This window comes from Rhinolophus ferrumequinum, chromosome 9, assembly GCF_004115265.2.
Source record: "Rhinolophus ferrumequinum isolate MPI-CBG mRhiFer1 chromosome 9, mRhiFer1_v1.p, whole genome shotgun sequence".
Taxonomy (NCBI): domain Eukaryota; kingdom Metazoa; phylum Chordata; class Mammalia; order Chiroptera; family Rhinolophidae; genus Rhinolophus; species Rhinolophus ferrumequinum.
This window is the reverse complement of record NC_046292.1, coordinates 36,194,500-36,219,945: the sequence shown is the minus strand read 5'-3', so window position 1 is coordinate 36,219,945 and position 25,446 is coordinate 36,194,500. Positions and strand designations below refer to the sequence as shown.

The window sequence follows — 25,446 nt, the reverse complement described above, 5'->3', positions numbered from 1 at the left end:
GCTAGGTCTTATTTTTGGGGAAACACAGTAGCTGCATTTTAAGGAAACATCATTTTTCTGATCTACCTAGTAAAAAAAGATTTATCTTCAAGTCCTATCATGCTCTACTCAGCACAGTGCTTGACATATAGTAAGTTTTTAATGTTAGAATAATAAATAAATGCAAGTAAGTCTAGTACAAAGCAGCATAGACTGCTGTCTATGTCCATCTCTTGCTTCTACTTTCTTCTGAACTACCTTTATTCTCAGTCAGTATCTTCCCAAGTGGTATTGATACAGTGGCTACTAAATAAAGCTCTGAGTTTATTCCGCCAGTTTGGCAACTTTAGTGAAATTTGCCTCATAGCTACAGCAGAATTCTTGCTGCTGATTTAACTGGCTCAGCTTGGGTTACATATAATATCTTTAAACAAATAACTTGGTTAGTGAGAGGATAATAAGTTATTAATTTGGTGAAGTGGGGTGGCTAAGTCATTCTAAGTGCAATAGGATGCTTTTAAAGGTTTGAATAGAGAAATTACATGATCTAGTTGATGTTGTGTGTGTGTGTGTTTTAAGGAGGGCGCAACTCACAGTGCCCCATGTGGGGATCGAATCGGCAGCCTTGGTGTTATTAGCACCATGCTCTAACCAACTGGGTTAACCGGCCACCCCCTAGTTTATGTTTTTTCAAATACTATTTTTGCTGCTGTGTATAGAATGGATTGCAGAAGGCAAAAGTGAAAGCACCTAGACTGGTGAGATGGTTATTGTTATAGTCTAGCTGAGGGATGATGGTAGTCCTGTTTGGGTTATGAATTAAAAGGAATGGATGGGGAGATTAAGGGGAAAATGAAAGGTGATCTCTAAATTTTGACTTAAATAACTAAGTGAATGGTAGTGCCATTTATTGAAATATGATGCACTGGATGTGAGGATAATTTAGTTTGGGTTGTGTTACCTTTTCATTGTTAAATGTCTTCGTGGAGAAGCAGATACATCAGTTTGACTAGTCCTTAGGTGTCATTTTTCTCATCTGCAAAGTGGGAATAATGCCATCTATTTAATAGGGATACTGAGGGATGCGTTAACGTCTATAAAGCATATGGCATTTAACAGTTGAAGAAATGAAGTTTATATTCAAAGCCTAATAACTACACCGTTTAAAATATTGGAACTGGCTCACTTTCCCACAGTAATTTTGATGTAACATATAGCAGTTACAAAACAATGTACTGTGTTTTGATTATAATATTTGGTAGATAAAGAATCTGGCATAGGAAAAGTGTACTTTTAAAAAAGCAACTAATTTTCTTCTATCAAATTGTCCATTTCTTGCCTTTTTCCTTGTGCTTTACTCATAAAAATGATGAGTTTTGTGAAATGTGTAGGCCAGAGGAAAAAAAGGATTCCCTGTAGTACCTTGGTCAAACACTAATGAACTTGCCCTTAGGTATATGCTTTACATTGACCCATGAGTTAAATAAAAATGACATTGTGGGTTGAATAGTGTACAATTGCCTGATTACTCAGTCCCTGTACATTTGTCTATGAGGCTAATACTATTTGGACTTACGAGAGATTGGGGCAAATGACTAATGCAGTTTTTAGATTTTGTGTTGTGGGATATCTTAAAGGGTATGGTAGGGGATTGGTTAAAGCTGAATGGAGCAGGTGTAGGGCCTGACATCAAGTGTTAATTTTCAATGGGTAGTGGCTGGCTGTATCAAATAGTCTTATGTTATACAAAATATGCAAATTACTTTCCTTTGTAGTTTACATATGTAGCCTAGATTTACTTCACAATTCATACTTTTCTAAACTTAGTAATATGAAATAAAATGAAGAAATCATCCCATACATACAGGTTGACATTGAAAAATATAATAATTTTTCGATCAGAATGTTCGTATTTTTTTATTACTCAAAAAGTACAGGAATAACATTTTGGCAAATGACTCAGGAACTCAGAAATGAAAGATAACACATGGCAGTCCTCCTTTGTGAGTTGTGTGGGTTTCTCTAGGATAGCTACTTAGAAATGGAATGCCTGGATTGAAGGTTATATTAATTTTATTTTGATAATTACTGGTAAATTGCCCCCCTCAAAAAGGCTTTACCTACTTCTTCACCCTCCAAGAGTGTGTGAACATGCATGTTACATTGTATTTTTACCAAAAATGGATTGTGTCAATATTTTTACTTGTTTCCCATTGAAAGAGAGGTGTGAATGTTATTTTGTTTTAATTTGTATTTCCTGATGAAATTAAGCATTTTTCTTTGTGTATTGGTTTATCTTAATATTATAGTTTCAAACCCAATTTACTTTGTTTATTGAATTATAAAGTGATTGGTTGATGTGCATATAGTAATGTTTGAATTATAACAACACCGACACACTTAGTTCACATTGTTAATTTTACCATAGACCAAGTATATGTTGTAATGTTTAATTTATTGCCCTTTTCATATATGCCACAATTGGAATATAACGTAAAGAGTCAGAATAGCACAATAGTTTAAAGTATGGACTCTTGAACCAGACTGCCTGGGTCAGAATACTGCTTCTAGAACTTATGTGATCTTTGTCAAGTTATATGTCCTGTCTGTGCCTCAGCTGCCTCATCTACAGAAGAGTAGATAAAGAAAATGTGATTTATGCATACAATGTAATATTATTCAGCCTTAAAAAGGAAGGAAATCCTGCCATTTACAACAACGTAGATCAACCTGGAAAACATTATAAATGAAATAGACAGATACAGAAGGACAAATACTACATGATAACCACTTATGTGAGGAATCTAAAATAGTCAAATTCATAGAAGCAGAAAGTAGAATGGTGGTTGTCAGATGTTGGGGGAAGGAGGAAATGGGAAGGTATTAGTCTCTAAGGGTTTAAGTTTTGGTTGTACAAGATGAATAAGTCCTATTGTAAAGTATGGTGTCTATAGTTAACAATACTGTACTGTATACTTTAAATTTTGCTAAGAGGGTAGATCTTATGTTAAATGTTCTTATCACAAAATGATAATGATAAATAAAGAGGACCGGAGGTGATGGATATGTTTATGGCATAGATTGTGTGAATGGTTTCACAGATGTATGTTTATCTGCAAATCATCAAGTTGTATACATTAAATATGTACAACTTTTTGTATTTAGTCATACCTCAATAAAATGATTTTAAAAAAGAAAATTTCTGAAAATAGTTAATATGCGTAGTGTGTAGAATAGTGTCTGATCATAGTAATTGCTGTTTGAATGTCTGTTAAATAAATTAGTTGAGTTAATCAATTTTATTGCATATTGAGTACATGTAATCTTTAGCCCACTAGGTTCTCAGCATTTTTAGTAAGACTTCATGCTGCAAAGATATACTCTAGTTCAAGAGTTAATGTCTAAAAATCACATCTTGAATATGTGCTTTTTGGATGATTATTGAATTGAAAAGAATTTCTAAAACTTTTTTTTCTGAAATAAGTTGGATGATAAAGGAATTAGTTTCATTTTCAAATGTTCATAGATTGACCTTCAGAAACTAAGGCTTTTGTTTTTAACAATGGGTGGTAGTGTGATACAATACGAAAAAACATAGGTTTTTGAATTTGAAAAGAATGGGTTCAAATCCAGCTCTATCACGTGATAAAGCCGTTTCTGCACCCAAGGGTTGCTATGAGCACGAAATGTAGTAACATGCAATATACATAGATCAGTGCCCTGGCACTCAGTAAATGGTAGCTGTTATAATTGTCTCAGTGCCCTCCTAAAACTTTATCAATATCTTGATCATAATAATTATCACAGTGCATCATGAATATTTGTTTCTGGATGGGACCCTCACAGGGCTGTGGCTTCCCTGAAGGCTAGGATATTGTGTCTCTATCTATCTTTGTATTCCCGCTGCCGTAGTTGCAAACTGGCAACTGTAGGACTGTTTTGTTTGGCTACCAGTTTTGGTCCCAGAGTGTTTTAAATTTGAACTGGTTGCCAACATTTAAAGTTAGAAGGCTTACCATTTAAAAAACAAAATGGGGCGGACAGGTGGCTCAGTTGGTTAGAGCGTGAGCTCTGGGCAATGGGGCTGCCGGTTCGATTCCCACATGGCCAGTGAGCTGCGCCCTCTGCAACTAGAGTGAAGTGAATGAGCTGCCGTTGAGCTCCCGGGTGAACAGATGGCTCAGTATGTTAGAGCGCGGGCTCTCAACCACAAGGTTGCCGGTTTGACTCCCATAAGGGATGGTGGCCTGCGCCCCCTGCAACTAACAACGGCAACTGGACCTGGAGCTGAGCTACGCCCTCCACAAATAAGATTGAAGGGACAACAACTTGACTTGGAAAAGTCCTGGAAGTACACACTGTTCCCCAATAAAGTCCTGTTCCCCTTACCCCCCCCAAGAAAAAACAATTTTAAATAAATAAATAAATGAATGAATAAATAAATAAATAACAAAACAGGATTCCTGGTTCTGGCTTCTGTCGAACCAGAAGATTCTGGGAACACCGAACCCCAGATTTTCCATAGCAGCTCTGGAGTAATAGCTGCCTCCTTGGATGAGGCATGCTCTCTGGTTTGTCGCAGTCCCCTACACCCCAATATTGAACTAAGATACCGAACTAAGTAAGGCTGCATGCCATTTACGCATCACATTCACTCATTTGTATTTACCAATCTGGCTACTCTAGACAGGATTTGAGAAAGCTGATCTAAGTGACTATCATCAGAGAGTCTGGAACTTAGGAAGTCCTCAACAAATGTCTGTTGAATGGATGAATGAAAGAACCATAAACATATACAAGTATAGAAGGCTTATGTCACGCGGGGCGGCCTGCGGGGCCTCTGGTCCCGCTCCCCACATAGGAACGCAGGATGTGGCTAGCCCAAAAAGGAACACCCACGGAGCCATAGGTAGGGGAGTCATACCATTATAGTCTCACTGGAGGCTCGAGCCACGCGACCTGCAACCTGCTGTCCGCTTCTCTGCCTACCAACCAACCGACTGACTAACCAGCATAACCACGGCAGTTATATCAGTGGAAACTGCTCTCTGGGACTCTGTCCCCACAGCTTACCATATTTACATTAAAATGTACAGGTGATACATGTCTAGTTCTGCATTAGCAACAGCTATTCTCATCATCTTTTTCAATATATAGCATGAACAAGGAGAGGTAATGTTGGGATGCCAGAGAGTGATGCTCTGAAATAACTGGCTTTCATTGGATGTGATTGCCAGGCTGTCACAATTTTTAACAATAGTCACCTTCAAATTTATTCATTTATGGCATAATGCAGTGAAACATGACAAAAATATGATCAAATGCATTTGCCATTCCTTTTGGAATCCATGACAATACCTATTCACTTGAGCAAAAACATACAAACAACACCCAACTGTGTTTGAAGACGGGGTCTCTTTGATCAGAATCTCTGAAATATCCCTTTGAGTTAGCTATTAGTATAAACTTTATTAATTTGTATTTGACAGTAATTTGGGACTTAGGATTCTTTAGTCTAGTTGAACTAATGCATGTCCCAAATCTGTGAAAGACGCTTCGTTAGCGAAGTAAGCAAATGGTGTGGGTAACATTTTTTGGCAAGGAATGGGGTGGGGGTAATGAAAAAGAACAAACTTTTTTAGTTTTAGTTTTTATGGAAGCCTCGTGGTATAGTAAAAGACAGAAAGTGCCTCAGAGCCCCACAGATTTCCTTTTGAATCCTGCTTCTGCTACTTACATGGAGAGTTTGGACCCTCAGTTGCCTTTTCTGTAAACAAAGATTAAAAGCTATATTGAACTTGACAGTAAGACTCAGAAAATATATACATGTATGTAAAGCATCTTGGCATTTCATGTTTTCTCTGTCTGGAACATTCTTTCTGGGAAATCCCATTAAGGATTTCAGTCCTTCTCATTAAGGATTCAACCCATCTGAAATTGAGAAGGACTGGTAGGACGCTAATGTAAATCTTCATGGAACTTACCTAATTCTGAAATTATCTTATTTACATGTTCACTGGTTCCTTTTCTGTCTCTTTCCCCCGACCTTATCCTCCCCACCATACATACTATAAAATGAATATAAGCTCCATGAAGGCAGAGACTTTATCTCTTTTAGTCACTGCAGTAGTTCTCCCCCTTATCTGTGGGGGACGCATTCCAAGACCCCCAGTGGATGCCTGAAACTGCAGATAGTACTGATAGACCTGCCAGATATACAAGTAACATGATTAATTATAGTAACATCTATATCACTGGAATCATTTCCAGGGAACCACTTTGTGAATAAATTAATGAATTGATAAATAATTAGACCCACATAATGTGGCAGCTATGTTAGACAGAGTTACATTTTTAACTAAAGAATATTTGACTATCTTGAATATTTAATAATATAGCCCATATTGATCTGCTTTTCTTTCCCCCAGGAAGGTATCATTTATGTGTATTCTATAACTATTCTTTCAACTTTGGGGTACTAAAACATACAGTTCCAATTGCTACTTATCAGGCAACTTGAAAATAACAGTAAAAGCAATGGAAAGTGGAAGTGTGAAAAATTAATTTAGCACAATATTTCTGCCTTTATGTCTCAAGGACTATAAAGAAATAAAAATGAGATAATGCATGTAAGTATATAGTTTTATCAATGGTTTGTTTTTATGTTCCTCTATATTCTCTACCTCCTTAAGTAATCTTAATACACTGTCCAATAGGGTAGCTACTAGCCCCATGTGGCAATTTTAATTAAAAGTAGTTAAAATTAAATAAAGTTAAAAATTAAGTTCCTTAATTTTAAGGGCTCAGTAGCTGCATGTGGCTAGTAGCCACCCTGTTGAACAGACAGGTACAGAACCTTCCTGTCGTCATTGCACATTCTGTTAGTGCCTGTAGAACATGATGTACTCAACGCCACACACCATATTTTGCCACATGGTACATTAGACTTTTTGTAATTTGAAAATGAAGTTTCATGTATCCTAGAAATACGACCTTGCTAACTTCTTGAAATCTTTTTTCTCCAAAATAGATGTTTTATCAACTGCATATTAAAATCAACATGTTCTTTTTTTCCTTTGTTTTTCAATTTATTAAGAAGTCCACAACTGGCATTTTCATCGTTATTTAAAACTCTAAATTATGTGGTGAATACAGTTGAAGCACTCCCTTTAGGTATTATTCACCTTTAAGACAACACAGCATATGAGATTGTCTCCATGTGCCTCTTACCATATATAATGAAAAAAAAATACTTATTAAATGGTGATTTTTCTCCCTTTATCTTATTAAGTAAATTATATGGTCCTTTTTTATGGAAGCCTCCATAGTTAGAGATGTAAAACAGCAATTTCTTGGTTCTATAGCATGACATAGTTCAGAGCTGAGATTAGAGAAACCCCGTAGAGTTGTTAATACTTGAGGGCATCCCCAACTAGAAAAGTATGTGAATTTAGGCATGGGAGGAAGGAAGGATCTGCTTTAAATTTAGTGTAGGGTCACTGAATCTTAATGATAGATTAAACAAGGGAGGTGGAATAATGAATAGGGGTATGCAGTGTGTAGCACTAATACCAGAAGTCCATGGTTTGTGGCGGTTTTTTAATGTCCTTTCCCATATGGTTTTGAATAGAATAGGTTATGGCAGGGATGAGCTAAGGAATAGCTTTGTTAATGAATAAGTAGGAGTAATTTTTTTTAACAGGAGATTGCAGGCAGTTTTTTTTAGAATGCTTGCTTATTTAATGAATTATGTGATTACAAAATATATCTGATCTTAATAATACATTAAGTGAGAATGCTAAGGTATTCCTATTATTTTCTTTATAAGATATCTATATTAACATTTCAGAGCCAGCCCTAACAGTGAGGTTCTTGGGTTGGCATTTTAACTGCCATGATTAAAAGCCCCTTATATGGAGCTTCTGAGTATTGGCAGCTTCCGTCCTCAGAGTTTGGTGTGCAATATCAGACTTTAGTTCAGTGTCAGTTCACTTTGATAAGCTTTAATTAACTTGTCATTTGCCATCAGCTTCCAACTGTACTTCCTCCACCTAAAATTAACCAGAATATTGGTATCTATCCTTTTATTAGAGCTGTGCTCTTGGCCAAGGCAGCTACTTTCCTTAAGATATCCTCCCTGCCCTCCCACCCACATATCTCTCAGAAAGAGGAATGCTGAAAGCTAATCTTGGAAAGTAGCAAGTTTGAATAAAAAAACCTGACCAGACACACTTTTAAATGTCTTTTGGGCTGTTCTTTGGAGGAGATTACTTAATATTTCCAAAAGGAGAGGTTAACGAGGTTGTCTCTGGTGTCTTGGTTAAGTAGAGTGAAGGGAAACGTAACTCTCCTGACTCCGGGGCCCCAGATGCAAACACTGGCCTGGTTGTTCCCAAACTTTCTCCTTGCTGTGGATGACTTGAATGGTTTATTTTCACTTGATGAGCCACACCCCCCAGGCCACTTTAGTATTCATGGCAGACCCCAACACTGAGTCCCTTTGTTGTCTTTGTTTTTTGCATTTTTTTTGTTTGGTAATAAGAAAATGTAAAATTATGAGAGATTTGATTATAGACTGGGGTTCCACTACTAGTGGTTCCCACCACTGTTTTCAGCATCTTAGAGAAAAGGCAAAGGCCTGGATGGGCAACAGCAAACAGCAAAGCAAACAGGAACATCGTGTGTGAGCATCAGTGTGTGCTACCAGGGTGGGAGAGGATACAGTCTTCATCAGAATGGAAAGATGGGTCTTTGCCAGAAACAGTAAGATTGTCAGCATTTAAAAAAATTTGAAGTTTGCTATAGAAGCGATGGTCTTTAAAAAAAAAAAAACATTTTTTAAGAAGAAAGAAGAAGTGGATTAAGGCTTTTTTAAATCTGCATTATCATCCTGACTTAGGCATTAATTAACTAAATGACATTTGGGCAAGTAGTTTAATTTGTCCGTGTGCAAGTGCGTGCATGCGTGTGTGTGTGTGTGTGTGTGTGTGTAAAATTTAAAAGAAAATGTCATTCTATAAAAAACAAATTGGCAGAGTATGGCATTGCTCCACATCTTCCTTATAGACGCAATTTTAGAACTTACAGAGGTTGCAAATAAAACAAATATTCAGAATTTCACTTACACAAATCAAAAGCATAGAATAAGGATTGGCAAGAGGGCCCAACTGTTGAGAGAGGAAAAACTGTTGAGAGAGCATAATTGGTTTACCATGTATTGGCAATGTAGCAGGAGCAGGCCCAGAATGTGAATGTCTTCATATCCTTTTATTCCAGACAAAACGCTTACATTAGTTAGGAGTGGAAACTCAGCAGGCATTGGGCCAAAGTTTGTGAGAGGAAGAGCCTTAGCTAACCCTTACATGATAAAGTTTATTTACTGGTCTGATTGTTCTTCTCCTTTTACCTTGATGTATTTTCCTTTAAATTTTTTTTTATTGTGCTATTTCTTTCCCAGCTGTGTGTGACACCAGGCGCTGCCCTCTTACTGTGAAGGCAGCATTCAAGCATTGAAACAATAACAAGTTGCTATTTGATCTGGCAGTTGTTCTTCCTCTTTAGCACTTAAAAGTACAAAATTGACAGGCTGTAACTGCTTTTCACTGCCTGTTGCAGTACAACAGGTGTGAAAAAGCTCACTTGATCTCATGACAGAGGTTTTGCTCATAGTTGGTCACTCTTACTTGTTACCACTTAATGCCCACCATTCTGAGTAAGTGTAAATGGCCTCATAGAAAATTCTTACACATTACAATTATAAAAGTGTCAAGTGGCAAAGAACTTTAAAGATAATTTACTACAAACCTTTACGGAAGAAGACATTCAGTCTAAGAGAAGATATGTCATAGTCATGAAAGAATCTAGACTGACAAAACTAATAAATTAAATCCTAATCTCACCATTTACTAACTGGAGTAACTTTAGGCAAATTATTTATTGTCTCTGAGCCTCAGTTTCATCATTTGTAAAATGAAGATAATAATCCCTGTAAAAGGTATTATAAGGACATGTTAACATAAAACCTAGTTCTTGGCTTAATAGAAGTTGCTCAGTAAATGTTCAGTTGCCTTTCTCTTACTTTCCCATTTCCTTTGCTCAGGGTCACTTAGATAATTAGTGGCACAACAGAAATGAACACCAGGTTCTGACTCCAAGTTCATGTTTTTACTTTGAATGAAAACAAAAATTAAAAAAAAAACTTACTAAAGAAGTAGTAGAAACTTAGAAAAGATAGATATACAGAAAATAAAAATGAGTCATAATACCATAATACAGAGGGAACAAATTTTAACATTTATTGTATATCTTTATTCATATATATAGTATGCATACATACATATATGTATATGTATACATATAACAAGCAGAAAGGCACATCATTTTGTAACCTAGTTTTCGTTTAATATGTAACAACTTTTAATGTTATTAACTATTCTTCTAAATCGGGGTTGGAAACTTTCTGTAAAGGCTAGATAATAAATATTTTAGGCTTTGCAGGCCATGCAGTTTCTATTGCAGCAACTATTCTATCGTGGTAGTTAGTGCAAAAGCAGCCATAGACAGTATATAAACAAACGGAAGTGGTGGTGTTTCAGTACAACTTTATTTACAAAAGCAGACAGCAGACTGGCTGTACTTTGCTGACCCTGGTTTTACTTCATTATATTAATGGCTGCATGGTATTTCATTTATTTATTTAACTATCCTATTATTGGATGTTAAGATTTTGCCAATTTTGTGTGTATGTGATGATAAACAAGGCTGCAGTGAATATCCTTGTAGCTAACTAAATATTTGGTTTACAGGTATGATTTTATGTCTTTAAAATTAACTTGTGTACTGCTCTTTATAATATATCAAATTGTCTACTAAAATTCAGACTTAAAAATCAAAACATTTTTGGTATACAAATATTTCTCGGTTTATGACCAATTTTTGAAGTAGTACATAAAATTGAACTTTATAAAAGGGTTTTAGGTTAAAGTAAAACTCCTAAAGTGTTCTTATAATTGTTCTGGTTATTTCTAGGATTGACTTTTGACTTAATTGGTATTTTCCTTTGGTCAAGGAATTATAAGTTGATTAATTTACTTGATTTTAAAAGGAAATTTTAAGAGCATTTATTGAGTGAGTGATATTCATTGCAGGCAGTAAAAAAACATTTGTATCTATTAGGCCATTAAATAGTTGGGAAAACTTTGCTCTCTCACTGTTTCCATAAAGTATAGAGAGGAAATATTGCCCTCTAGGACAAGGTCTTGACTGACTGATAGGTGGTTAACCTCTCGCTGTTTTTTCTTTTGTTCTTGTTTCAGCTAGTCTATGAGAGAGACAACAACAACAACAACTGCTTAGTCTCTAATTTGCTTGAACATAGTTCTCTGGTGTTTAGGGGCATTTCTTCAATTGAGCTGATGTGTATAAGTATCTTCCAAGTTTACTTAGTGTGACTAATAGATCGATTATTGTGGATTTGCAGTTTTACTAGTTTTACTGCAATATTCAAATATATATTATAGCCAGAAAGTAATCACACTTAAGCTTAAGGCAGAAAAACTGAAGATTAACACAGATTTTCAGTGATGAAGATTATTATGTATCAATTAGTATCCATCATTTCAGTGCTCTGTAGTCTATAGTAAAGAGGTAAAAAAAAAAAAAAAAAAAAAAGAGGTAGTGCCTTCTTTCATTAGTTTTTTAGACTAAAAATGATCACTTTATCGTTCAAACAAAATTACAGCATTTTTTGAATTTTTGTAACAAATCATTATTAATCATATTCATTCTCAAAAAGGACTGGCCACCTAAGGCAAGAGTTCAGAGAACTTTAGAATCAGTAAACTAGAGAGGCATAGCCATCTGGGAGAGCCTATAATTTCACACATCCTAAAACAGTGCTTCTTAAACTTTGGCTTGGTAAGAATTACCTAGAGGGCTTGTTAAAATATAGGTTGCTGGTCCCTAGTTTCTAATACACGAGGTCTGGAGTGGATCCCCCAAATTTCCATATGTGGTGGTTTCCTGGTTATACTAATACTGCTTATCTGCACTTTGAAAACTGCTGTTGTAGAAAAATAATTGTTCCATATTTCAGCTTCTGCCAACTTCACAATTTCTCTAAACTTTTTTTCCAGAAGCTCCTAAAATTTAGCATCTTTTGTATTTGTGAAACATACTCAGCCTTGCTCATCTATAAACATTTTCTTAGCACTTTGAGGAATTCTTTTTTAAAATCCAGGCTTAACCTTTAACTAAACATAGGAATTCATTTCAATAAATTTATGATCATTCAGTCACTTTAAAAATGATCTAACTTTGCAATTTTTATATCATTTTCACCCACACCAAACTTCTGGGATAGGAAATTATGACTATAACCATATTTCTAATGAAAGTGTTAAATGTTATCCTTTGGTAGTTTTTCAGGATGGCTAAAATCTGTTTCCAGCTGTATGCATTCAAACTAGTTTCCATATTTGATTAACTTTATTGTCATCATTCTTAAGTAATTTGTTAAGATACTAATTGTCAAATTTCTTTACAAACAAAAGGTGTAATAAGTTTTTTAACTATAGTATACAAAGCAAAACTTAGTTGCAGCTGTTGGAATGAAGAATTCAGCTAGATCCAAAAGATGTTTTTAAAGAGCAGAAAGAATACAGTGAGTTCTAAGCCTGATTGATAGCAACTTCAATTTTATAGTTTTTTTCGAACAACATCTTTATTGTTTTCTGGAAAGATTGTATTTGAGAAAAAGAAATGTCTCAAGTTACTGTTTTTATGAGGAGAGAATTGCCAAGTCTTTTAAATGGTTAATGAGAAGAAGTAATAGTTAAACACTTGGAGCATTGATTTCTGATTTGAATTCTCTAACACAGGCCAGCCCTGAGGGAAGGAAAAAAAAAAGCTTGCTAATTAACATTTGATTACTGATGCCACCTTCTCATTCCCTGTGCACCATCCGGTTTCAAGTGTTTTTGTTCAGGAAGGATTTTTAGGAGGGTTTTAACTTGCTTCTTAGTAAAACAAATCCGTGTGCAACTGCTATGAGTGTACAGTATATTAAAAAGAGAAAAAGTCTTTAGATACGAAGTGTGTGTTCAAAACCCAGTCTGGATCAGAAGTGATTGGTTTCTTAACTATAAGCCTTTCAGAGCACCAATGATTGCTAGGAAACTGGAACTATGCCTAGTCTGTATGCCTTATTTTGATTTAAACACACACACACACACACACACACACACACTTATTTGTACAGTGCAGTTATTATTTAGCAAACTCTTAACCACAGCATCAGTTGGTAGTGTGAAGTACTCCGGGTTCAAAGTGTGATGTATTTAAAATTTGGGTAAGTTCAGGTTCTAATATAACCAAAAGTCTTCTTCTTCTAAGATTAATAAGAGAATGAGATAGATGTCTCTAGTTTCGGGGTGCTTTTTCGTGAGAGTTGTAACTTGCCATAGTGTTCTTAATTCAGAAACTCTAGAAACTAGAGTGCTAACCAATTGATAGCTGTTGTAAGCCCATGGCAATTAAACATTTTCTATTTTTTGCTATATTAAAATGTTTAATATGTGAAGAATCAAGGACCAGATTTCAAAATTTTAAAGATGTTGAAGTTTACAACTATATCAGTTAGCTAGCAGTAGTCTGTCAAACCATAGCCTCACTGGTGACATTTGGTTGACGAAATAGTTATTTGGGAAACCAATGCGAAAGGCTTTATTTTCAAATAAGATTTCATAAGGGGAAAATATTATTCAGACTTTTTAAAAAATCTAGACCTTTTCATATAATAAAAGCAAAAACTAAGCCTTTTCTTCACCTAAGGAAAAAAATCACCTTATTTTATCTATATTTCTTAACTGAAATTATTTTCAGCTTTCCTTTTTGATGTGTTATATTCATTAATTCTTTACTATTTTTATTCCATTTTCTAGCCTGTATGGTTTAAACTTTCCCTCATTACTTGCTTATCGTAGATATATGTAGCTCTTCTTACCTGTACCTAGGATTAACGCCATTATTTTCACAAAATCGTAGGATTTTAGAGCTTTGAAAATTGGAAGTGATCTTGTTGTATTCTCTTCTAATATTGACTAAACTAAGGCCCAGAGAGATTCAGCCAACTTGCCCATAGTAACAACTGGGCAAAATGAGGACTAGAAATGTTCTCTGCCTCACTTTGTGCCACAACACCTCAAACTTGGTGACTCTTCTATCATTGGAATCTGTTTTCACTTGGATAATACCTGAATGGCGTTTAAAATTCCCTGAAATGTGTTTCAATACTTTGATCAACATTTAGCTCACAGGGAATGATTTGATTATAGCTGACAAAGTTATCTACAAGTTTTTATTTTTCAATTTGAATAGCTACAAACAACTCGTGAGGCTGAGCATCAAAGCTTAATTTAGCAGAGTAACTTGCTAAGAATTATTTTCTAGAAATTCTGATAAAATTTAACTAACAAATAAAAATTGTTTGAAAATTTATGGAACTGAAAAGAAAACTGCGGGAGATGAATATATGATTTCATATTGAGCAGGTCATAATAAAATTGTCATTTTCCCAGTGCTGTTTTTCTCAATGAAATTTCCATAATGAGGAAATAGGAAGTTTGAAGTGGAGATCATTGCTTAGTTTTTTACATTAATTTTAGTATATAAAATATGTTTATTTAATGAAAAGCAAGTAGTGAACAAATAAATGCTGTATTCTATACCATTTCAAGTTAATCTGATTTACATTTTTGCTTAGTCACAAACAAATGTCTTATCTGAAACAGTGGAGAAGAAATGGAATTCTCTTTTTAGAAAATCTAGAAAACAAACTGGAAAATCTATTGTCTATCTAGAACACTTGATCCAAATACAGTATAGTTTATAACATAATTTGATGTTCAGTTGGTAATCAAAGCACTTATTAAATTTCTTCATAACTAATTGAAACATTTGCATAGTTTAGCAGCCTGAAATCTCATAGATTTAGAGCTTAATGCACAACAAGAATTGAAAAGATTATGAAGGTTCAGCATGATCTTGAATCAGTGCTGATCAAAGAAAATATGTAAGACAAAAAGACCCTTAGGAAATGTTACCCTGTGAAGTGCCACTTGTCCTTAACTGGAATTTAACACAAATCTCTAAAGATGAAATTCCATTAGAAGTAGAGCAATAATGGCAGTTGGGTATACCAGCTACAGCACCCCAGGCTGTGTGTGTTCTTTTCTGTGTCTCTCAAGTGCTCTCAAATCTCTTAAATCCATCAGTCAATCTCTCAGTCTTTCTCTCTCCTCCCTTTTCCCTCCTCCCCACTCCCTCCTGCCTCTCCCTCTCTGTTGCTCCTCCTCTCTTCTCCCTTTATAGTCCTTCCCCTCTTCCTCCTTTCTCTCCCTCTCTCTTTCCTCCATTCCTTCATTCCTCTCTTTTCATGCCTCACATTTGATTCATAATGCCCTTATATTCATCTGCACCATTTTATTCACAGCTGTATTTTGTCACTCAGGTTTCCTAGAATAATATTTTAAAAGAGTAATTTTTACTTTTGCTTTGTGTACATCTCGTATTTTTTCCTCCTCTGCAGGATTATGACTTAAAATTGTAATTAAAGAAAACCGTCAGTAAAGGCAATGGAATTTTCGTATCTCCATGAGTAAAACCACCACCCAGTTTGTACTTTTGCTACCTTATCACTTGTGTTTCTTTCATATGTTAAAAATCTGCCTATAGTTACAGCAGTGATAAACATGCAATTATTTTTGAAAGACTTTTTTCTTCACTTAAGTTATTGCTTAGTGATTGTGGTTTAATACAAGATTCTTTTCGTTTAATCCCAGAATCTCTATGAATTTATCTTTTCCATTGGAACAATCAAACATTAGCCTAATATGCTTTAGTTTGTACCCCCTCAGCCAAGTTCTATCTGCATTAACCAGTTTATTCTATGACAAGTTGCTTAACAGATGTCATTCTGGGGAGAACAATGAAGCCAAATACTTGTGCAGTGGCTAACATTACTCTAACTTTGATCACTTTTGTTCAGCACATCAGTCTGGCATTGTGCTTTATACCAACATAACACTATAGCCAGAACATGCTTTTCAGGCCTAGAATAGCAAAGGAATGTTATTCAATTCAGTGCAGTTACAGATGAGTTAATGAAAAAAAAATACTGTTTATTTCATAATACCATATTGTTGAGTTTTGGAATTAAAGTGGAATTTAAAGAATCCCACTCCAAAGTTATTTGTTTGTATACTCAACTCATAGTGTTTGTGTATACTGTCCAGTGCTGGCGTAGCCTTGCTGCAGCCTTTCCAACAGATACAAACATTTGTCCTGCTTTTTTTCTTTCTTTCAAAAAGAGCTGATGATGCTTGGTGTATCTAGACAACATATTTGAAAAATAACTTTAAGAAAGGAATATTTTTGGCTGTGAGGCCTAAAGTTTTCTCATATTCCCCTCTTCTGTCCTGTCCCTTTCTTTTATTACTACAATGCTTTGGGTTTATGGAACACCTTTCTCCTTAAAAGCGCGGATGTTTAAGCATGACAAAATAGTATTAGCTAGTGGAAGTGGTCAGAGGTTAGCCCACTTGCATTTGGTTAAACCGTTGTGTTGATAATGACTAACGAAAATTTCCAAACTTGATGTGACTGACCATAAACAAAATGCTGCATGGTAGACTGGCCATCGCTAAGAACCTCTGAAGAAAAGCTGTTTGTTTGAATTGAGTGAGGATCAAGCCATGCCCCCAAGCCTCTCAGTTCTCACTTACTAAGTCTTTTTTCACAGGTGTACATTAGAGATAAAAATAGATTGAGTTCCGTGTTGTGTTTTGGTTTTTTCTTTTCCCCAGTGAACATACATCTCTGTTTCACTGGAAAGGTAACTTAGATGTGTTTATGTATAATAAACAGTAATGCGATACAAAATGCTGAAATTGGACAACATGATACTTTAGACTTTTGCATTTTAAAAACATGAATGAATACTACCTGTTTTCCATATTCAAGTCTTTTACGTAGAACATACTATGTGAAACATTCAATACTAGCTTCATTTGTTACAGTAGTGTAATCCCATAACTAACCTGAAGAATAAAGACATAATCTCTCCATTTTTACAATCTGATCATTTATTTTATTTTTATATATGGAACAAAATAGAATTTTTATAACCTATTTAAAACTGAAGAAAGATATGGTACTTCTTAATTACTGGAGAACATAGAGTTTAACCTTCTAATCCTTTATTCTGATAAATTACCCCCTCTTTTTTTTTAAGTGAATGGTATAATATTGCATGTTGAGAAAAATAGTTTTTCATCTTTAGCAGTATTTAAAATAAAAAGTATTATTACTATATTTTTCTTTTCAGGAAGGACCTAAATAGTATATTACGGATAGTTCTCAGTTAATAAATATTCTGTTGAAATAGTTTTTAATTTGGGATGATTTCAAAGACATAACCTGTGCTGCTTTATTAATAAGTTTTTATATCTTTGAAGCTTATATGAAACAATAAAAATAACTTGATGATTTTCCTCCTGCCCCTCCGAAAAAAAGACCACTCTTCCCTCTTCCACATAGAAACTTGAAATACATCTTTTGTTTGAATAATTGTACATCTTGAATCATTTCAAAGTAAAGATTATAAAAATATATAATTATAGTCTGTTTGAGGTATACTATGTACTTGAACTTTCTTAGCTGGAAAAAAACAAACTTGAAACCATCCAGGAATATATAAAATAATCGGTAGAGGGGGGTATGTTTCTTGAACTATTATTTCATCTAGCCGTCACTGAGAATCTGCTTTTAAATTTAGTTCAGAATCTTTTTACAAAATTTTTCAGATTTGTGTTTTCCTGGTTTCAAATTCTTGTTTTGAATCTAGAAGAAAACAGAGGAAATACAGTGTACACCACATAAATTGGCAACTATCCTAAGTTACAGGGAAACCTATTTTAATTGCACTATCTTTATCTTTTTACAGGTAAAAAGAAATGTGTATGACCTTACGAGTATCCCCGTTCGCCACCAGTTATGGGAGGGCTGGCCAACTTCTGCCACAGATGACTCAGTAAGTGACAGTTGACTAATCAGTTTTATATCTTCTCTCTTTTGCCACTTTCAGTCTAATTGGCTGTGATAATAAGCAGAAACAAGTGCTTTGAATGGTCCATTGAAAAAAATTTATAAATCAAATAATGTGAAAATAAGAGTTGTAGGAATTTGAATTCACTTACAGAATAGGTATCATAAGCCACGTGTATCAGCATTCTGTTTATAATGCTACAGTACTAAAATTGGGAACTTAATGCTGTTTGATTTGAATTAAATTTTTCCTTGATAAAAGAATATTCAGACATTGCTAATGAAATGTCCCAAACACAAAAAATATTTTCCTGAATGACAGATATCTCAAAATCAACCTAATCATTACGTATTTAATTTTAAAACTACGTTTCCCATAGTAGACTAGTACTTTAAAAAAGCTAATTTTTACAGTTAATATTAATAGGACTTTATTCTTAAATATACCCATAATTTTCACTACCGTAAACAACTGGAAGAAAAGATTTAGTCTGTCATTTTTACCTGTTATTATAACTACTTATAATGATTTTCCTATGGTAAAATTTTCAACCTTTCTTATCTATTCTGTTTCTAAGTGATTATTCTTTTCCAAGAAAGTAAATTTTATCATCTAAGGAGGCTAACTGCAATTACATTTTGGCCACTTTTACCCGTCATCTTAGTTGTTCTAAACAGATACCCATTTCCCCCCCCCGTTTTTTAAAGTGAAAAATGGGAATGTTTCAAGAATTCTGAAGTTAAGTCTAATTTTTCAAATTAATAAGGCTGAGAAATTGAGACTTGGTAAACATCTTATAGTAATAGTACCCAAATAATGATTGTAAAAATTGAAATACCTTTTTTTATTTTCTAGTAAATATTACGTTTCTATCTGGATAATAAATACTCCTCTAAGCACTGCCATCATACAGTTTTATATGAAGAAATTCTTTGTGGAAGACAGAAACATTTTTAAACAATTTGTGTATGTAGATGCTACTCGTGTCTAATTATTCTACAATCTAAACACTGTGCCTTTGGGAAATATTTTGTGGATCATGAAACTTTAAAATAATCAGAAGGTAGCAAAACTTTTTTGTAAAGTGAACCCTTCCAGAAAAAAATGGTTTATGTACAGCCACTTACATTTATTTCTAAACAACTGATATTATATCATTAAAATTATTGGCTGGTTGTCATGGCTATAAGGGGGAAGCATGTGGTTGTTGGTTTTAGTTTATTTTTCTTTTCCCCTCTTGGAGTGAGAAATTTGACAGAAAATGTGATACATTTAATTTTAGAAAAATAAGATAGCATTTTCATAAATGATAGACTTTCCTGAGGAGACATGAAGAAACCAGAAATATTTGTCTAGTAACCCAGTACAAGAAATAATAACATTAATAGGAGAAAATCAGATCTGAGCATGTCACTTAAACTCTCTGAGCTTCAGTTACCTCTCTAATTTGCAGCATTATTATAAGGATTAGCAATAATATGTATATAGTACCTGGTGCGTAGTAGACCCTCAATAAATGAGTCAGTATTATAATTAATATTAACATAACTCAGAAAAGGATCACAGGCAAAAAGTAAATGAAATGGTATCTGAGATTTGTTTCAAAATAACCTATGGGGCTTGCCATCTGTTAATCATTGTTGAAGCCGAGTGATGTATATAGTGGGTTTATCATACTATTCTCTCAACTTTTGTATATATTTGAAAATTTGTATAATAAAAAGTTTAAAGCAAAAATAGTTATCTGGCTTAAGAGCAAGAACATCAGGTTATAAAGTCCACAAATGTGAGACTTCACATTTGGGTTGGAAAAGCCAACTGCTCTTGGACTCCACACTTGTAGAAACCAGACTGAGATAGGCTTATCAGCTGCAAGTTTCAAGAGTGATAGACAAATTTAGTGAAATAACGATAAATTCTTCTGTAGCATGGGGCTTTATACATTTTAGGTATTAAATCATTGAGTTGAGTTGACACTGTCTTTTATGAAGCCCGTGTTTTAATGATTGTTATAACATTTAAGTTTTTACCAAGAGTTCTAGTGCAGTTTCATCACTATAGGAAAATAGGAGAGCAGCTAAAACTCACCATATCCAAGATTATAATGCTACCTGGTGCTGTATCTAAATCACAGCAAACACAAGAGGTAATCTCCCTGAGAGGCTTGATTCTTTTTGCCTCATTATTCATACTTGCACCTTGTCCCAGAACCTGTGAAATGATGCCTACCCACACCTCCCCAGAGCAAATGTTGCCACATTGGCAGGATGTTGCCTTGTGCTGCATGATTTGATACAACAAAGATGTTTAGGGCCAGGATGCTTTTAATTGGTGCCATCGCAGATCTACTAGCTCCAGTGCTTGAGTTTTGGCAAAAATGGCTTATAAACTGTAGTCTTCTACGGAGATCCTAGCCAAAGAAATGTCGTGAAACCTTTCTTTCATTAGGACTATAAAAACTCATAAAGCTGGTGCTTGTAATCTGTATTGTTGCAGGCCATGATGTTTTTATACTTATTTAAATCACTCAAGTGGAGGCATCTGCTACAAAACAAGATTGTCCTCACAGCTTAGGGCATGAAATGCGTACAGCTGAGAAATGTCAGCTGTGCAAACAGCCTGAAATGTGTTACCAACAAAAATATAATTAATTTCTTTCCAAGACAGTGTGCCACATAACTTAATACTTAAAATGGTTTAACTTTCAGAGAAAGCACCTGAACATTTTCTTTCCAGTGCCAGAGTAGAGTATTGGTTATAAAGGTCATTAAAAGTGAGGTTAGTTTGCACTGTTCCTGCTCAGGTACAGAGTTTGTGTGGCTTTGAAATATATCATAGCTTTAGATTCAAGTGGCCTCTATGAATTTTTGGAACTATCTTAGATCAAGAAAATGGATTTGGAATGATCCATTCTAAAATTAGATTGTGGCAATGGTTGCACAACTGTAAATTTACTAAAAATCATTGAATTAAACACTTTAAAATGAGTAAACTTTATGGCATATAAATTATACCTCAGTAAAGCTATTTTTTAAAGAAGTTAATAAAGAACTAGATTAAATACTTTTTTTCTTTTATGCTTTTATGTTGCATGAGAAATACTTTGCCATAACACAGGCGATATTTTCCCTCAGTGTACTTCTCATTAACCTTTGACTTAGCAAACAGGGCAAAGAAATCGACTTCCTCTAATTCAATTTTTGTGTAATCTTGAGTGTCTTATGAACCTGATAGACTACACAGTCTTTGACATTTTCAGCACAACTCAGTGAAGTCAACAGTTGTTCAAAACATTTTGCCCCATCTCCCTTCAGAATTAAAAATATTTTCTTTGCTTGTAGTTATACTCTAATGGAGTATGGGATACTGTATGAATTGTCAATAACTCTTTCATTTCTTTTTGCGCTCTTTCACTAGAGAAATAGGTATCTAAAGTTTCACCAGTAGGGGAATGTTTTCATGCTGTGACAGTTCAGCTGTGAGAGCAAGGAGCTGCAAGTGGGCGAAAACTCATTTTACACTTTAATGAGGACGCTCTTGGTTTCTAGAAAGTAGAAATAATTTTAACACTGTGAATTATGTCTAGACATCTTATTATAATGCAGAAAATTTGAATATATGTAGTTTATAGAATTCCAGGTTTTGATAATGTTGGCACTATTAAGTGAAGGAGGAAAAATCCTTCAGTTTTTAAAACTTTTTTGTTGTGTGCCCTTTTTTCCTTTTGAGATTACTAATGATCCGCTGTGGTTCCATCATTGGCTAAGGGATGTTAATTCAGAATTTGAGAAATTAGAAATTTTGAATCGGAGGTCTTTAAGCATGTGTTAGGAGTCAGAAAGCTACTTATTAAATACTTTCACATTGAAAATGAGATAATTTTTAGCAGAACCATTACACTGTGGCTTTTCTATAAAATAAAAGTAAAACAAACACCACACACCCCCCACTTTCCTTTTTTTTTTTTTTAAATAAAAAAGATTTTGTGAATGAGAGAATGTTACCTAATTTGACCCTTCTGATGGGGGCCATTTTCTTCAGTAACTTCTCCCTGATACATTGTGTTGGGCAGGTGTCAAATTATGGACATTTCTCCTGACACTGGATCCCTGCCCTCCACTTTACAGGAACTGCTGTCCAGATACAGACTCTCACAATTACAAATACTTACCACACTGTAGTTACCTACTATTAACTCATAAGCCTCTTCGATAGTCATTCCATGCGTTACTGGCAGGTAAATATTTCTGAAGTGCAGTCAATCACATTCAGCCTTGCTTACTTATTTTCAATAGCAGCCCAATACTTGCTGACTACGTACAGATTTTTATACTGGCATTTAAAAGCCTTTACTCTTTGATCTGAAACTTCAGGTTTATTTTCCTATACAGGCCCAAAGTAAATGCTCAATAAATATTTCTTGAATAAATGATTGAATGTAATACCATAAAAATCTCAGCTTTAGCTAAATACTCATTTTTCTGTTTCTCAAATATATTTGGTGCTCCCTCCCACTCTATCATTTAATCACACTATTTCTTCCACCTAGAATACCTATAACAATTATCTCCTTCCTTCAAGACCTTTCTTTAAGAAATTTTGTCTCTCTCTCTCTTCCCATGCCATCTTCTTCAACCCTCTTAGAAATTAGTTTATCTTTCTATTCTTCTATTTGAATTGTTTTCGTTTTTCCTTATTTTGGTTTTTTCTTCCTTCATTTCAATTTTGCTAACAGATGGGAATGGTGAAAAATAGTTTTCCAGAGAAAGGGGAATCTGATTACATTTTAATGTGTGCATAGCAGTCCTCCCTTATCCACGAGGGATACATTCTAAGACCCCCAGTGGATTTCTGAAAGTGCAGATAGTACTAAACCCTATATATGCTATGTTTTTTTCCTATACATACTTACCTTTTCACTTAAACGAAACACTTTATGGTTTCTCTTTGGCATATTTGAATTGCCATCATCACTACTCTGGTGCTTGGGGCCATTATTAAGTAAAATAAGGGTTATTTGAACAAAAGCACTGCGATACCACAACAGTTGCTCTGATAACTGGGAAAGCTACTAAGTGACTAACAGGCAGGTAGCGTGTACAACATGGATACACTGGACAAAGGGATGATTCACATCCCAGGTGGGACTGAGAGGGACAGAGTGAAATTTCATCATGCTACTCAGAACAGCATACAATTTAAAACTTATTTTTGTTTATTTCTGAAAATTTTCATTTAGTATTTTCAGACCATGGTTGACCACAGGTAACTGAAACCACAGAAAGCAAAACACAGATAAAGGGGTATACTGCACTTTTGTTTCTCCTGTTCGTAAATTCTGAAAATTGGGAATAAGAACTGTTTCCTTCATCTTTGTATGCTCAGCAGGATCATAGTGTTTTTTGTTTTTTAATTTTTATTGGGGAATATTGGGGAACAGTGTGTTTCTCCAGGGCCCATCAGCTCCAAGTCGTCCTTCAATTTAGTTGTGGAGGGCACAGCTCAGCTCCAAGTCCAGTGCTCGTTTTCAATCTTAGTTGCAGGGGGCGCAGCCCACCATCCCGTGCGGGAATTGAACCGGCAACCTTGTGGTTGAGAGCTCATGCTCTAATCAATTGAGCCATCCGGCCGCCCCATGAATCATAGTGTTTTATACATTTACTCATTGGAATTTCAGAGCTCCACTAAGTTTACATCTATGACAATAAACAACTAAACAGTGAATTTGTATGATCATAGTAACTTGATACACTGTTTGAAAAATAGGTTTATTTTCCTTCTAATAAAAATCATATTATCAAAATTCAATATTTCTGCAGTGGTAAGTAGAATAACAGATGTAAGAAGGGAAGCTACACTGAGTTGGTTTGTACCAATGTGTGTGTGTCAGAGAGAGAAAGAGAAATAAGTGAGCAGACCAATACAAGTTCATCGAATCCCAACATTGTTGTTATTTGCATAAGCTACTTAATGTATGAATTTCAGTTTCCTCATCTGCAAAATGAGGATGATGTTAACATCCTTGAAAGTCTATTGTGAAGATTAAGTTGATTAACATAATAGGTTGAACTATATAATATTGTCATTTTTAAAGGACAAAATGATTGAATAGTCGCAATTTCATATGGTTTTACCTAATATGTAAAGTACATAATGTAATGCAGGGTTTGGCAGTTATGACTGTCAGCCCAAATCCCACTCACCATCTGTTTTTGTAAATAATATTTTGTTGGAACACAGTCACACCCCTTTGTTTATGTGTTGTATACAGCTGCTTTTACACTCTAACCAACAGTAGGGATGTTTAATTGCAACAAAACCACATGGTCCATAGAGACTAAAATATCTACTGTTTGGTCCTTTACAGAAAAAGTTTGCCAATGCCTGGTGTACTGTCTGGCATTTAGTAGGTATTCAACAAACATTGGCTCCTTTTCCCTTGAGTAAGCATTTCTTTATATCGCATACATGCAGAATCAGAAGCATTCTTTGAGTAACTTCAGGGTCATCTTATGCTATTTAAATTACTTTGTTAGCCTGTCCTAGGTCAGACAGATTTAGGCATTCTTTGCACATTTTCACTGGCTTTTTCTTTATTTGGCAAGGTCCTGGATAATGTTGCTTCTGGTGGTAGTGAGACTCAGTAGCTTTAGAGGGTTCGTTGCCCTTGTCAACATACAGAGTCTTTTACAAATAACACAGGCAAAAACTAAACAGACAGAAAGAACAGCCTTGAAAGCAGAAGAAAGTTTGAGTTTAAAAGGAATGAAAAGTTGTGAAATGGACTATACCCTTAACAGAGAGTGAAAAGTTCAGGAAGTGGATGCAGCACTCAAGGGGCATATTTACTCCATCAGTGTGAGGGAAAATACATGGAAGTGAGATAGCCCTCAACAGGAAATTTACATGCACTAAGATGTGGTGCTGTGAATCTTGCTTCCAGTATTTTAAAATCTCAAACCTGCAGACTGCTGCTTATGCCCGTGATGGGGTAACTGCAATGGGAATTTTATTCCCTCTATAAACAACTAGAAGGCTGAATAAAATATGGGAACAACTGTTTTCAGATGTTAGATAAGAGGTAGTATAGGACTCTGAAGAAAGAAACAGATGAGCTCTGTTGTAGTCTTACATTCTGTCTGGTGGCAATTTCTGGATCCCAGAAAAGAGAGAAGAAACAAAAATGGAACCTGCTGATTTTATTGAGTTTGAAGAGACAGAGACTGAAGTTTATGGCAATCAAGGCACCTAAACTTTTCAAGGCAGAGTAGTAGCAGAGAAAAAGCTCCAGAAAACTAGATAGGATTGCCCTGGTCTTTAGCTGAATACCAATCTGTGCATGCATAGAGTGGAATTCCAGGAGG

General features: G+C 34.9%; 1 protein-coding gene across 1 annotated transcript in view; it reads left to right on the top strand.

The window, feature by feature from the left end:
- FAF1 (Fas associated factor 1) overlaps positions 1-25,446 on the top strand; it is a 394,652-nt gene that overhangs the window by 190,769 nt on the left and 178,437 nt on the right. Inside the window, exon 8 of the mRNA XM_033115190.1 lies at positions 17,981-18,067. Coding sequence (XP_032971081.1) covers positions 17,981-18,067 — 87 coding nt within the window. The remainder of the gene's footprint in view (positions 1-17,980; positions 18,068-25,446) is intronic.